The 13479-nt window shown below is 49.9% G+C and overlaps 2 protein-coding genes across 2 annotated transcripts; one reads left to right on the top strand and one right to left on the bottom strand.

The window, feature by feature from the left end:
* Positions 1 to 871: 871 nt before the first annotated feature.
* N0V96_006238 (uncharacterized protein) lies at positions 872 to 1506 on the top strand (the record flags this gene model as incomplete). The annotated part of the gene is made up of 2 exons (XM_053190905.1): positions 872 to 1046; positions 1118 to 1506. The coding sequence occupies 2 exons, from the start codon at positions 872 to 874 to the stop codon at positions 1504 to 1506; spliced, it is 564 nt and encodes a 187-aa protein (XP_053051823.1).
* Positions 1507 to 2242: 736 nt separating this feature from the next.
* Positions 2243 to 5942, bottom strand: PMC1_5 (plasma membrane calcium; the record flags this gene model as incomplete). The annotated part of the gene is made up of 5 exons (XM_065757648.1): positions 2243 to 2833; positions 2888 to 3103; positions 3204 to 4346; positions 4465 to 4829; positions 4880 to 5942. 5 exons carry the CDS (start codon positions 5940 to 5942, stop codon positions 2243 to 2245), a joined length of 3378 nt encoding a protein of 1125 aa, XP_065613565.1.
* Between the last annotated feature and the right edge of the window lie 7537 nt (positions 5943 to 13479).

The raw sequence follows: 13479 nt of genomic DNA, 5'->3' as shown, positions 1-13479 counted from the left end.
GGTGAGCAACAGTAAAAGACGGATTTTGCCGTCGGTTCTGGCGTCATGCGGAGCAAGATGACTGTCGTCTTGTGGGTGCAAACAGAGTTTCTGCCTCGCAGAGACTAAGCTGTCCCACATAGTACGGTGATTCCGCACTGGGATAACCTCCTCAGCCCGGCAGGCCGCGATAGATTACACGTCGACTATTACACGTCAAACCTGCCGGTGAGGTGAGAAGAAAGCCTGCATCAGTGGGGCTATGAGGACGGGTTGGATGGGATTGTCTATTTCCAGAGTGGCCGTGGGCATTATGGTTGATTCACCGTTAAATGAGATGCGGGTGACGATGAATCTAGCCACTGACCTTAAGCCGTGCAATAAGGCTGACCAGCACCCGCAACGTTGGAAGAATGACAGCCGCAACAGAACTTCAGATGGAGGATCCCGGCACGGCCCCATTTCTCCAGGGGTAAAAACATCAGAGCCTTCCTAGTCAGGAATAAACCCACAACTTTGACAACTCTGACTTGTTTATTTTGTTGTCTGTGCTTCCAGAGGGTAGACTTCGATTGCGTTTACGAGCTCGGAACTGCCCCTCTTTGCCAAAAGAACCAGCGACGATCACCGGGCAAGCGGCATCTCAAAATCGGCAATGTGGGGGGCAATGCTTAGCATCTTCTTGTGGGCTGAGTGTAAGTGGTGAAGTCCGCGGTCTTTAGGGGTTAAACCAACTTGAAAAATCTCCGTTATGTGAAGCGACATTTATGGGCTCCGCGTCCTTTGTTTCTAGAATTATATCTCAACCCGGCCGCATTCCTATCCTTTCAGCCTCCGATCTCACCAAAGGTTTCTATACTCAGTTCAGTCATTACGGATATTTCTTATCAAAATGTATTTGTCAAAGGTTGGAGTTCTCGCTCTTCTGCAGGCTGGTCTCACCTCTGCCTCAGCCATCTCTCCCTCGTGGAACGTCAATGTCAAGCGAAAGGCCGAAACAAACGCGACACTCTACGCTTACGGAACAAACTCATCCTCATGGCCTATTGCTTATGGGTTGGATGACGGTATGAGTCCCAGTCATCCGTGTAGATCAAGTTTTAGGGTAACAGTGAGTGTTGCTAACTTCATCACGCAGGCTATCTATACATCACTCAGACCCCTGACGACGCCAATGCCAACCTTGTCCCGATCACTTGGGATCTTCCGTCTATCACGGGAGAGAACTGGAAAGTCAATGGCACGTTCATGAACGGAACATCTGCTGGCTCCTTGACCATTACCGACAGCGATGATAATGCAATGGGTCTTACTCAAACCCCTCAGGCAGTTACTGTTAATCAGACTACCTATGGATGGGCGCTGTTTGCGACGCAGCTCGTGTACAACAACAACTCACAGCTGGAAGCGCAGTTCTGGGCCAAGCCATCCGAATGGGAAGACACCTATCTTCTGTTCTGGAACGCGGACGAACTCGTTTCCACCGGAAGTTTCCCTGTTGTCGTTAAAGGGGTCGAGAATTCCTAGAGTACGCATCGTGTGCTCTTCGTTGGCCCAGGCTCTTTACATTGGCTATTATGAGTTTCTCCTCAAGATGGTGTAGGAATTTACTATGCAAGTTGGTTGTTTAAGATGGGCTTAATGAGTGGTACTGTGAAGAGCCTTGATGACCACAACTTATTACTTCCAAGAAAGGAGCCAGTACATCTATTCTCGTCTAGAAATCCATTGTCCCTCGTTGGAAATGGGTCCAGAAGCAGAGCCAGTAAACTCTTTCTGTATTTTTCAACAAGTATGCTGAAACATCTGAGAATATTAATTAGGTACTGATCGAGGACTTGAATAGTATAAGACTTACATTGGCGGCGAGCTGTCCTTCTTGTCCAGACTTTTTACGCTGGGTGCCTTCGAATGTTGGCCCGTAGACTCGATCCATGGACAATTCAACAAATTTGTTCGCGTAAACACGAGCCATTTCACAAAATACGCTGTTGGAAGCAACATTTGAAGTTTTTACTATTTTTTTCTCCTTTCATAATTATCTATATGTAGCGACAGTCTTTTCAGTCGTCATGTGTTACAAAGATTGAACGCGAAGCGAGTCCCTCTTTGAGGATCAAATTCCGTAAAAGGCACCTTAGAGGATGCCACGAGAATGCCGCCCAAACATGTCATGCAGATTAATGCACGCCGCCTCTATTATAGAGGTCTTTCCATACCTTACTCTAACAAATCATGCCAGTTCCCACTTGGAGGGGTTTTATCAAAGCTGCTGCCCCTTTTCCTCAGGTGGGGCGACGACAATCGTAGCGGGTACTTCCTCGTCTGCCGCGGTAGTCTCTCGTCGCTTTCGTTTGAACAACCGGTCAACAGGAGCAAACATTCTCCCGAGAAATCTGTATACCAGTACAAAAGGCTTTCCGACGAAGATGGCCACTCTCTCGAACCAGACATCTGGGAAGATACGGACGAGCACACCCCATGGCAAAGACATGAGCGCGATCACGACGGAGATTGCCCACTGAGTTCCGTTGAGGCCACCCTCCTTGATCTCAAACACGCGGCCACCAATGAACACGATTCCGACTTGGAGACCGACCATCAGGAGGTTGATGAAGATGAAGAACTGGTTGCGGTGGACACCCTCGAGAACGTTGAATTTGTTATCAAGTCGCCGGTTGTTGAATTCGTTGAAGATTTGCATCCAAACAAAGGTGTTGAAAATGACTGTATCAAGTTGCAGCATTTGATCCTCGCTATTTCGGTCATAGTTGAGGATCTCTGGGCCGGCGAAGTAAAGAGTGAGTGTGATGATAAGTTGGAAAATGGCTTGTCCGATAATCATCTTCCACATCTAGAGACAGCTGTCAGCTATATTTGCAGAAATCAGCAAGAAGTATGGGCTTACATTGATCGTGATAAGAGGTGCATCCTTTCTTTGAGGAGGTCGGTCAAGGATCTTGTCGGTCGGAGGATCCGTTGCCAGTGCGAGCGCGGCAAATGTGTCCATGATGAGGTTGACCCAAAGCAGTTGAACAGCTTTCAGCACCGGCTCCATATGAGGGTCATACATGGCAGTAATGAACGCCAAAAGGACGGCAGTGATATTAACGGTGATTTGGAACTACACCATGAACATTTAGCAACCTGGCAATGTGTGCAGATATGAGTAACTTGGGGGCGCCAGCCGAGTGACTAGTCGCCTCAAGCAAACAGAGACTTACTTGGAGGAACTTTTGGACGGCATCATTAACTGCGCGACCCCACTTGAGTGCAGTCACAATCGATGCGAAGTTGTCGTCCATGAGAACGATTGCGGAAGCCTCCTTGGCAACTTCGGTGCCCGAGATGCCCATAGAAAACCCAACATCCGCGGCCTTGAGGGCGGGGGCATCGTTCGTACCGTCGCCAGTGACAGCGACTGTCTCTCCGAGAGCTTTCAACCTCGTCACGAGAATCCGCTTATCTTCAGGAGACGAGCGAGCCAATACCTGTAGCTTGGGAAGAATGTTGTTCATGTCCTCGTCGGAAAGTTTCCTGAACGCTGGTCCTTCCATAATCACTCCCTGAGAGCCTGTGAAGATGCCGCACTCTGTGGCGATAGCTTGAGCGGTGACGATGTTGTCGCCAGTGACCATACGAACTGTGACGCCAGCATGTTGCGCAAGCCTGACCGCCTCGGGCACACCTTCTCGGACAGGATCTTGAATCCCAACAATGCCAAGGAATACCAAGTCAGAAGGTGTCAGTATAGACTCGAGCTTGACGTGTCCATCCTCCGAAGGCATGCTTGCAGGCGGCCACTGGGGATAGTCCTTGTACACGATGCCAATAGTCCGAAGGGACCGGCGGGCGTATTCGTTGATGGTTAATTCGAGTGATTGTCGCTCGGTGACCGTCATGGGCTCATCGTCCAAAGTCTCCAGCTGAGTTTTGGATGAACAGTAGCCAAGCATAATCTCGGAGGCGCCCTTGACCAGCACACGATATCCCTTTGAGGTGTCGCGGAGTTTTATGACCGCGGCCATACACTTCCTTCCAGAATCAAAAGGAAGCATCTGCACAACTTGCTCGTTGGCGCGGGCCTCAGCAAGTGACTGGAGACCAAGGTGATCCTTCGCCAATTGTAAGAGGGCTGTCTCGGTCTTAGATCCGATGAAAGTTGCCTGGCCATCCTCTTGGCCCTCAAAGGCTGTGGAATTCACAGCAACCGATTGAACGATGAGTTCCTTGGTTCCTGTAGGTAGGCCAGCGGCCCATGCAGTGACGTGAGGTGTCCCCGACGTCTTCTCGTTGTCGGATTGGGACAATGCAGTGAAGCTGGTGGTGGAGAAGGTGCCGGCCACGACCGTCATCTTGTTTGTTGTCTATACCCGTGTCAGCTGCTGCTCGGTTCAGGTCAGGAAGAATGAATCATACCAGAGTGCCTGTTTTATCCGAGCAGATTGTTGTTGCGTTGCCCATGGTTTCGCAAGATCGAAGTACGCGAACGAGATTATTCTCCTTGAGCAGCTTCGTTGTCGCGAACGCGAGGGCAAGGGTAACGGCCAGCGGCAAGCCTTCAGGTACTGCCACAGCAATGATAGCAATGGCAACGACAAGCAAGTCCATGAAAGTCGATGCCTTGTCAGCAGGTAGTCGGTTATCCCCAGGAAGACTGGCAACGAATCTGAAGAGCAAAATGAAGAACATCAGAGCCGATGCACCTCCACCGAGCTTTGCGATGGCGATGGCAAGGCGTTCAAGCTTCTTTTGTAGAGGCGTAGCTTCAATATCGTACCGTACGGACATCATGATCTTGCCAAAGCTGCTGTGGACACCAACGGAGGTGCAAACGTAGGTTCCCATGCCTGCTGTCTATCAGCTTATAAATCTGAGGGATGAGGGAAGGAGAGCGCACCTTCGAGAACTTTAGATCCCGAGATGATAAAGGGGTCCAGGTCATCATGGTTGTTGTGTTTCGAGTCCAGAAGCTTCATGACTTGGTCGCCAGCAGTCTTCTTGAGAACATCTGATTCGCCAGTGGCAGAAGATTCGTCGCACTTGACTTCGTGTCCTTCAATCAGGATTCCATCAGCAGGGACCATATCGCCAGGCTCCAAATGGAGCACCTCGCCTACAAGGATCTCGTTGACATTGATCATGACTGATTTCCCGGAACGAATGACCTTGACTTGACGGTCATCCTTCTTGGTGTTCAGCCTGACGAATGCCTTCTCCTTCTGCCAATCGTTGTGGGATCCGACGAGGACGACTATGATGACCGCAGCGCAGATGGCGACGCCCTCGACCCAGTCGACGGAAGCCGGTGCTCCTGCAGGCCTTTCAACGCCGAGTGTCTCGTATAGTCCGAGTGCCAAAGAGATGACTCCGGCAACCGTCAAGAGAATAAGTACCGTCTCGTTGAAAGCAATCCACATCAGCTTCCAGATCGACTTGGGCTTCTTTGGCGGTAGTATATTTCGACCGTAAACGCGGGTACGATCCACAAATGGTGCTGCGGAAGACGGTACATGCTTCTCGGTCGATGGTGAAGCCGGTTTGCTATCGTTGTGGCTGTCGACTGCTTCATTGAAGCTGATTCTTGATCTAACGCCTGCTTCGTCGACGCTGAGACCGCTTCGTACGTCAGTCTGAACGCCACGAGCAATACCTCGGAGCCCGCCGAGCGCTTTGAAAGCTGAAAGAGACTTGGGGTTCAGCAATTTGTTGAGTTGGCCAGGGGAAAACGCAAATGGGTTGTTGTCCACGTGAAAGTCGCGTTCCGTGCCTGGGTCGGGCCTCAAAGACGATTCAACATCTTCAAGGTCGAGGCTCGCACCAGCAGTACTGGGAGCAGCGGTGGTTCCGGACGGCGTGAGAAATGGATTGGACCCGTCCGGAGCAATAGTGTCGGCGTCACTCGTGGCCCGCGAACGGGAGTCCGCATGTGGGGGGTTGGGGCTGAGAAACTTGTCAGCCATCATGAAGGGATGTCATGTACGGCCCGGTAGAAAAAGAGAAAGTGCTGTCGAGCTCGAAAGCAAGACGTGCCGAATAAGCGGCGCCCAGAGAATATGAATACTCTTCCAAGGGCAGCTTTCGCCGGGCTACCTCTTTCAAGCTTGCCTATCCAACCTCACCTTCATCATAGCTCTCCACTTTCTGACAGAGCGGCAAAAGCAAAAGAACTCAAACCCCGGCCGGACCAGCACTGCCACAATCCAAGAGACATATTACTGAGGAACCGATATTCCTGATCCCATCTGATAAGCCCGAATTAGGTAGATTGGGGCCGGGAAATCGTCCTGACAAGCTTAAACAAGCAGGCATAGCGCCGTGTGTGTGGAGAGACGACCCGCCGGAATGCGGCCCAGGTCAGCCTCAGAAACCAACGAACAGCACATGATGCAGGCTTGGCAGTTTAAGAGAGCGTTCACAGGAGCTCTGGTTGATGATCAAGAGTAGCTAGAGGTGTGAAGCTTGCAGAAAACGGGAAGGAGGAGGCGAGAAAGACGAAGGCTAGCTTGGGGATTGGCAGAAATCTTAGCAGAGACAGGGGTGAACGAGGGATTTTCGAGCAAAGAATAAGCGAGATGATGGTAGGATCAGACGAGTTTGCGAGAAGAGGGGAAGGTTTAGCCGTACATGACAGACAAGAGTCTAGATGGCACGGGTTTTGCCTCTGTTTCTCGCACTGGAGACAGGCCAAGAGTCAGGCAAAAAGAGGGGTTTCAAATCCTATTTGGCAACGGACAAACAAAAAAGTTCCCCATAATGTCGTCGGCGGCATGTCAGGAGCTTCAATGGAAGGTCAGGCGGAGCACGTGTGCGGTTGATACGACCTCGCCAAATCTTTCCCTGTCAACATCTCTCGTCACCTCTAGCGACATCCTGCTGGCAATCACTTGGGGCGGGGGCAACCCCACCCGATTAACAAGTGTTTCCAGCTTCCTTTTGGTTGCTCATCGCCGTTCGGGCGGAGTAAGCTCCAGTTCATCATCCTCCGTAGTGTTTCCCGCGCGCGCTTTGACTCAGGGGCGGGTTCATGTCGCCAAGCTGTTGAATTGTGTGGCACTTTGTTTCTTGGCTAAAAGAGCTGTTGTTTCCACTGGGAAATCTTCCTTTTGTCAACATGTTATGACGCCATGTTATGGCCATTGTCAAAACCGAGTCATCGCATTGAAGAACGTCCTCTAACATGCACAGCCCGGCCAAGAGTCTCGAAGAGCCTCGCAGAGTCTGAGGTTGGCACGGAAAACTGATCTACAAGGAGTACGAGACCGGTCATGTCGAGCCGAAAGCCCCTCTCCCGCTGATCACACCTAGTACTGCATCGCAATAGAAAGCCAAGAGATTGCTGACTCCTTAGCTTCGCCATCTCGTTTTCGAATTTGAGTCCAGCTCTCAGCATGCAAATGTTGCCGTTGAATTGATGCGACTCTGAGCTCGGAAGTCACTGTAGCCGATGCGAGCTATCCAAGAAGTCCGGTCGGCAATAATTACTGGCGCAAATCGGCGAGCGCTTGCGCTGGTCACCGGCGGGAGGTCGCAATCGAGCATGCGGGGAAATCTTAGTCGTCTACAGTTGACTCGCGTGCTCGCGTTCGCTTCGACATGCACATCAGTTTGACCGCCAATTCACTCAGTGGTATTCTACTGCAGACACGTCGAAGCCAACTCCAAAATTGCTAATTCAGGCTGCCGGACAGCGCAAAATCTTTGTCGCTCAATATCCCGAGTATTATAAACTTCTGCGTGTTGCTTGTAAAGATGACTTCAGACTCTCTTGAGTGAAGGGATGATTATCACCCATTTTGAACTTTACTCCCTCAGCCTCAGGTACAGCTATCGATAGCAAGCTTTTCCATCCCGGGTCTTAGTGTACCCAGGTCTTAACTACACGCACTTGCAAGGCAGTCAAAGATATGGCATTGGCAGCAGTGTCAAACCAGGACATGTTTCGACAGCTTTTCGTTGAAGACTTGGCGCTGCTTTCCAGGACTCGGATCCATTTCAATCACTATCACAAGTCAAGTCAGCAAGGTACAATCAAACGACCATTCTCTGGAGTTCTGATACTGTTTCACTGCCTCGTCCATCGCTCAGCGTAGTAGCAATACAAGTAGGGCCGTTTAAGTTGGTCTCGACGGCAGCTTTAGCCTTTGTCAGTTGGGACAGGTGTCACAAAGTCCCCTAAGCTCTCAAGATACTTAACTCTGCAGCGCATGGTACAGCTGTTCTCGGATCAAGTTACAGTAAGGCATATAGAACAAAGAGCTGCAAGTACGAACATATTGCTAATCAAACCGCAAAATTGTCGGGTTTGTATGAATAGAGACATATGAGCGCGGACATATGTGTTGATTAGAGTACCTGTTCACCTATTCGACTAATGACAGGACATGTGGCAGGTACTTACGTGGCCATGGAGATGGAAGTTTGAACTTAAGTCAGCTAAATCACTCACAATTGAATTGGCCTCGATTCTTGATCATATTTTGGTCAAGTTTTGGCTCTAATATTAATGTCTCAGCTGCCTTAACTTAGACAAGCTTTTTACTTACATCAGTCCCCTCAACTAAGATGCCTACCTTACCTTACATATAGGTACATGGATTATTTGGACTGGTTCAGCGGGAGCAGGTAGTAACCGCGACTTACACGTGCAAAGTCTCGTGTTTTGAAGTCCGGAGAGAGTGTGTTTGGTTCAATGTGAACATTTTTCCCAAGACTGAAACCTCAATCAAGCTTCCCAAACCTCGAAAAACGCATTGGCTTATAACTTATAAAGTACCAACCGTGATTCAAATCTTGATATAAGCCCCCTGAGCTGGTTCTGTCGACTCATTCCGCGTGATCGGCGGCCGTTTCCCTGAGAAAGAATTTCAATGCACATTCAGGGGCCGACCCAACAAATGGTTGAGTACTTGTCTTTCCGTATCGAGCATAACAACACAAAATTAGGAATTGACGATATGAAATCCTTTCTTATCACCTCAGCTATGGTTCGCTGGTAAAACGCACAGTCAAACTATTACGAGACTGCACGTGAATAGACTGGCTATAAGCTTCGAAGTTGGAACGAAACCTTTCTTGGGCTATTGAAACAAGCGGGAAGTGAAATAACATTTCATAGCGTCTTGCTCCGTGGATAATGACTTGAGGACACTGCATGTCAAACAAAGGTTTGCAGTCAAGTCTCATTATCGTGACATTTGCTCTTCTTGAGGTATAGCTCCTTCTCGAACCTCCTCAGTCTGTTCAGCTACCTTGGTACCGCTTGGAGACTACTGCTTTGTCTTTACACACGATTTCGAAAGCTGAGAGCAGTGAAGCGAACCATGATGTAAGGCTACATTAGAGGATACTTACTTCGTTTTTCCCACCAATGCTTCATCGCAGGGGTCTAGCGCTTCTTCGCTGAAGAATGCGATTCGGCCACTCGCACTCTCTGTGCAACTACACAGTTCAAACCCCGCGGCCCGGGACAGGCAACGGGCGACTAGGGTTCGAATCCGACAGCTCGGTCCAAGGCCTGCTGTAGGCAGTATAATCCGGTAAACACTCAAGACTCGGGGTCTAGACCGTCAGCTTCTAACCAAACATCACGGCCATCTGCTCAGTGATAAAGAAGCGACATATGCCCCGTAAAACTCTTTGATCCATCTCTTCTTTCTAGCCTCCCAATTGTCGCTTTATCAAGATGAGAACCCCCCGCTGAGGACAAGTTACCGGCTGGCACATCATGTGATCTGGTCTTTTTCCAAGATGGACCCTCCCAGCAAACATGTCGCACTCATTTTCGGGGCCAGTGGGATCTCCGGATGGGCCGTCACAAACAACCTGTTCAGTTATCCCACGCCGTCCACATTTTCCCGCGTTATAGGTCTGACAAACCGACCGATGGATCTATCGGGGAGCCAGCTTCCTAAGAACGATTCTCGTTTGGAGATCTACTCTGGTATAAATCTGCGTGAGGATATTCAAATGGTCAAGGAACAAATGAGATCCAAGATCTCCAACCTGCAGGACATCACGCACGTGTACTACTGTGGCAAGTACTGCAACCTTTCACTAGATATGGTATGAAATCTGAGACGGAAAAAGCCTACTCGAACGCGACGGCATATTTAGTCGACGTCATGGAGATTCGCAATATCAACATCATCATGACCCAAACCGCAGTCAAGGCAATTGATGAGATCTGCACGAGTCTTAAGTTTCTCAGTCTCCAGACTGGCACCAATGTCAGTAACTCACCATTTGCTACTCTGCTTTGTTCATCATGTGCCACTACTTAAGTACGGATTTCAAACAGAGCTACGGAGTGGCTGTTTTCCAACATCAGGACAAGATTGAAATACACCCGCCATTGAAAGAGTCTCAGGCGCGAATTCCATCTCCATACGGAAATGAGATCTTCTACTACGGGCAAGTAGATGCTATCAAGGAATTGCAGAAGGGCAAGTCCTGGAGATGGTGTGAAGTCTGCTCCGATGCAATAGTCGGCTTCGTCCCTGGCACGACTTCAATCATGACGTTCCTAGAGCCGACCGCTCTTGTTCTTGCGCTCTGGCGTTATGTTCATGGGCCCGGAGCCGAAATCAAGTTCATCGGTACAGCTACGAATTACATCCACACCAACACAGACTCGTCCCAGGATACTATTGCAAAGTCTCATATTTATCTCTCGACTGTGGAGCCAGAAGAGTCAAATGGGGAAGCTTTCAATATTGCTGATAATGCGACTCCAGTATCCTGGGTTGAGCGATGGCCCGTCATGGTCGATTATTTTGGGTTGCAGGGGACACCTCCTGTTAAGGAAGCACAGAGTGAGCCTCTATACTACCACCAGTCATCTTTCCTACATTCTAAAATATTCTTTAGCAACGTTTCCTGTTGAGAAGTGGTGGGAAGAACACCAAGATGATTACAGGAGGATGTGTGCCGAGTTTGGCTTGAAGCACCGTGATATACCAGCTGCGTCTTGGATCTTTACGATGGGGGTCGGCTTTTCTCTCTTACAGAGGAATCGGGCAATGTGCCTGGACAAGATCCGGTCTATTGGGTTCAAGGAGGAATTGGGCATGTCTGAAGGTTATATCATCGCCTTTGATCGCATGGTTGCTGCCAACATTCTTCCCCCGCGGAAGTTGATGTAGACTTTGTAGATCCAAGACTGCCACCAAGTGGAGTAGTTCGGTCATTGATACAGAACTAGATAAGTGCTGGTGGTTCAATGGTCACGACAGTGCTACTCCTGGTTCTCCAGCGCGGCGCTCGGCGCAGAAGTTACACTAGGTGAATGTAACCCTGCGTTGTGCACATGCAGACCTGCATAACCCCAACCTACTGTGTCATTCACAGCGAATGGCGCCCTAAGTCTGTCAGTTTGCAGCGGGGTGTCCTAGTAAATCCCTCAGCACTCAACTCCTTCTTCTTCATTGTGACCTTCATCAAAGCATGTTGTCTTCTTCGAGCACTCTACCATGTCTCTATGTCAAGATTGCTGTCAGATCGATCTTGCCAACCTACTTGACGAGGAAGATGAAGTTCAAGACGTTGTTATTCATTCTTCAGTCGCTGATCTCGAGAGAAATGTCTCCACGTGCGCTTTGTGTCAACTTTTACACATATCCATCACTGAAAAGCTCCAGAGTGAGGGAGTCAGTGTTGATCAAGAGGCTTGGAATGACCCAGATTCGCCGGTGATCTTGAGGGGCATTCAATACACAGATGAGAGCTACGAGTCTCATGGACTCTTTTGGGTTAAGGTCCGCTGCGATCGCCTGAGTCCGAGGGCTTACTGCTATTTCAGCTTCTATCCCAAAGACGAGACGACCCATCTGGAGAAATCCATCCTAGGCAGACCCATCAAGCCTCCCGCTAATCAACTTAGTCTGGTGAAAGGTTGGGTTCGCGAGTGTGACGAACAGCATCAGAGCTGTCATCCGGTCCTTGCTACTCTGCCCGCACGAGTCGTAGATGTCGGTATTGAAGGAGTGAGGGAGCCCCGGCTCGTTGTTACAAGCGGGGAAGTCAGCCGATACATGACTTTGAGTCACTGTTGGGGCTTGCATCCTGTTATTCGTACCACCACCGAGACAATCGATGACCACGTCAAGTCATTGCCACTGTCCAAGCTACCTCCAACGTTCAGAGACGCAGTCCTAATAACTAGGTCACTTGGCGTTCAGTATTTATGGATTGACTCTCTCTGCATTGTACAGGACTCCAAAGAGGACTGGGAACTCGAGAGTGTGAAGATGGGCACTATTTACGCCTCGTCATGTCTGACCATTGCTGCCTCAGCGTCCGCAGACTCGACAGGAGGATGTTTCTTACCGCGTTCGACTTCGAATCACGTTCAAGTCAAGTGCACTCAGAAGATCAACAATGAATCGGTGTCTATCCCCGTATTCTTACGACCTAGACCGCGTGACTTCAGTCACCTACCACAAAGCATCCTACATTCACGTGCGTGGGTAACGCAAGAGCGTCTGCTATCTGCGCGAATGGTACACTATGATTCTGATCAACTTCTCTGGGAATGTCGTGAATCTCGTCTGGCAGAAGACGGGGTTCCGACGGATGCATTCGCTGTGCAAAAGCTAGTGTGGGACGAACGCCTTCACCTCTCATACCCCTTTGCGCAGGGACGCCTAGCAATATCAGAGTTCGTCTGGGACTGGTACGACATGGTGTCGGCGTACAGCAGAAGAGGCATCACCAAGTCTTACGATCGGCTACCAGCGCTTTCCGGTCTTGCCAAAGTAATGGAGGAATGCACCGGGCAGCGGTATCTCGCCGGGTTGTGGCGAGACCATCTGCATTATGGGTTGCTGTGGAGGAGAAGCGAGAACTGGCTTGAGGCTCCGCCTGATGGCTTTCGCGCTCCGAGTTGGAGTTGGGCGTCCTTGGAAGGCGCTGTGATGATGCCCGAGATTGGAAACATTTTGCCCTCGGGCAATGAGATGGAAGTTGCCGTGAGAATTATCCGAGCAGAGACGATGCCACTTGGCCTGGACCCGAGGGGCATGTTGAAATCGGGATATCTGCAACTGGAAGGAAAGCTCAGGCGAGCTGATCCGAGAGAAGATCCAGAAGCCCCGGATTATCAGAGGTTTTTGACCTATCGGAGAGAGTTAGCCATTGACTTTCTCAAGGAGGAGGGGATCATGGTCGGATTAGCAGTGTTTGACAAGGATTACTGCGGGACTGAAAATCCTCTCTACTACTTACAGGTATCAAGAAGAGTCAAGGAGCCAAGCCGTTGGTACGGGCTCCTGCTCGAAACGACAGACCAGCCGCAAGAGTTCCGTCGTATTGGCTTCTGTCGCACGGAAGAATATCCACTTCGAGACTGGTTCGCACATGTTGAGAAAGAGACGATCACGATAGTTTGAATATTGGTTCTAGCCTCCATGTCTATACTTGCGGGGATTCCATCCAGACAAGACTCGACTGATTCTAACATCGAAGAGATGACCATACCTTTCCTGGATAACTGGCCTTGAT

This window comes from Colletotrichum fioriniae, assembly GCF_027942845.1.
Source record: "Colletotrichum fioriniae strain IMI 355084 chromosome Unknown scaffold_7, whole genome shotgun sequence".
NCBI lineage: Eukaryota > Fungi > Ascomycota > Sordariomycetes > Glomerellales > Glomerellaceae > Colletotrichum > Colletotrichum fioriniae.
Note: the sequence above shows the minus strand (reverse complement) of the source record. Positions and strands in the feature narration are given on the sequence as shown.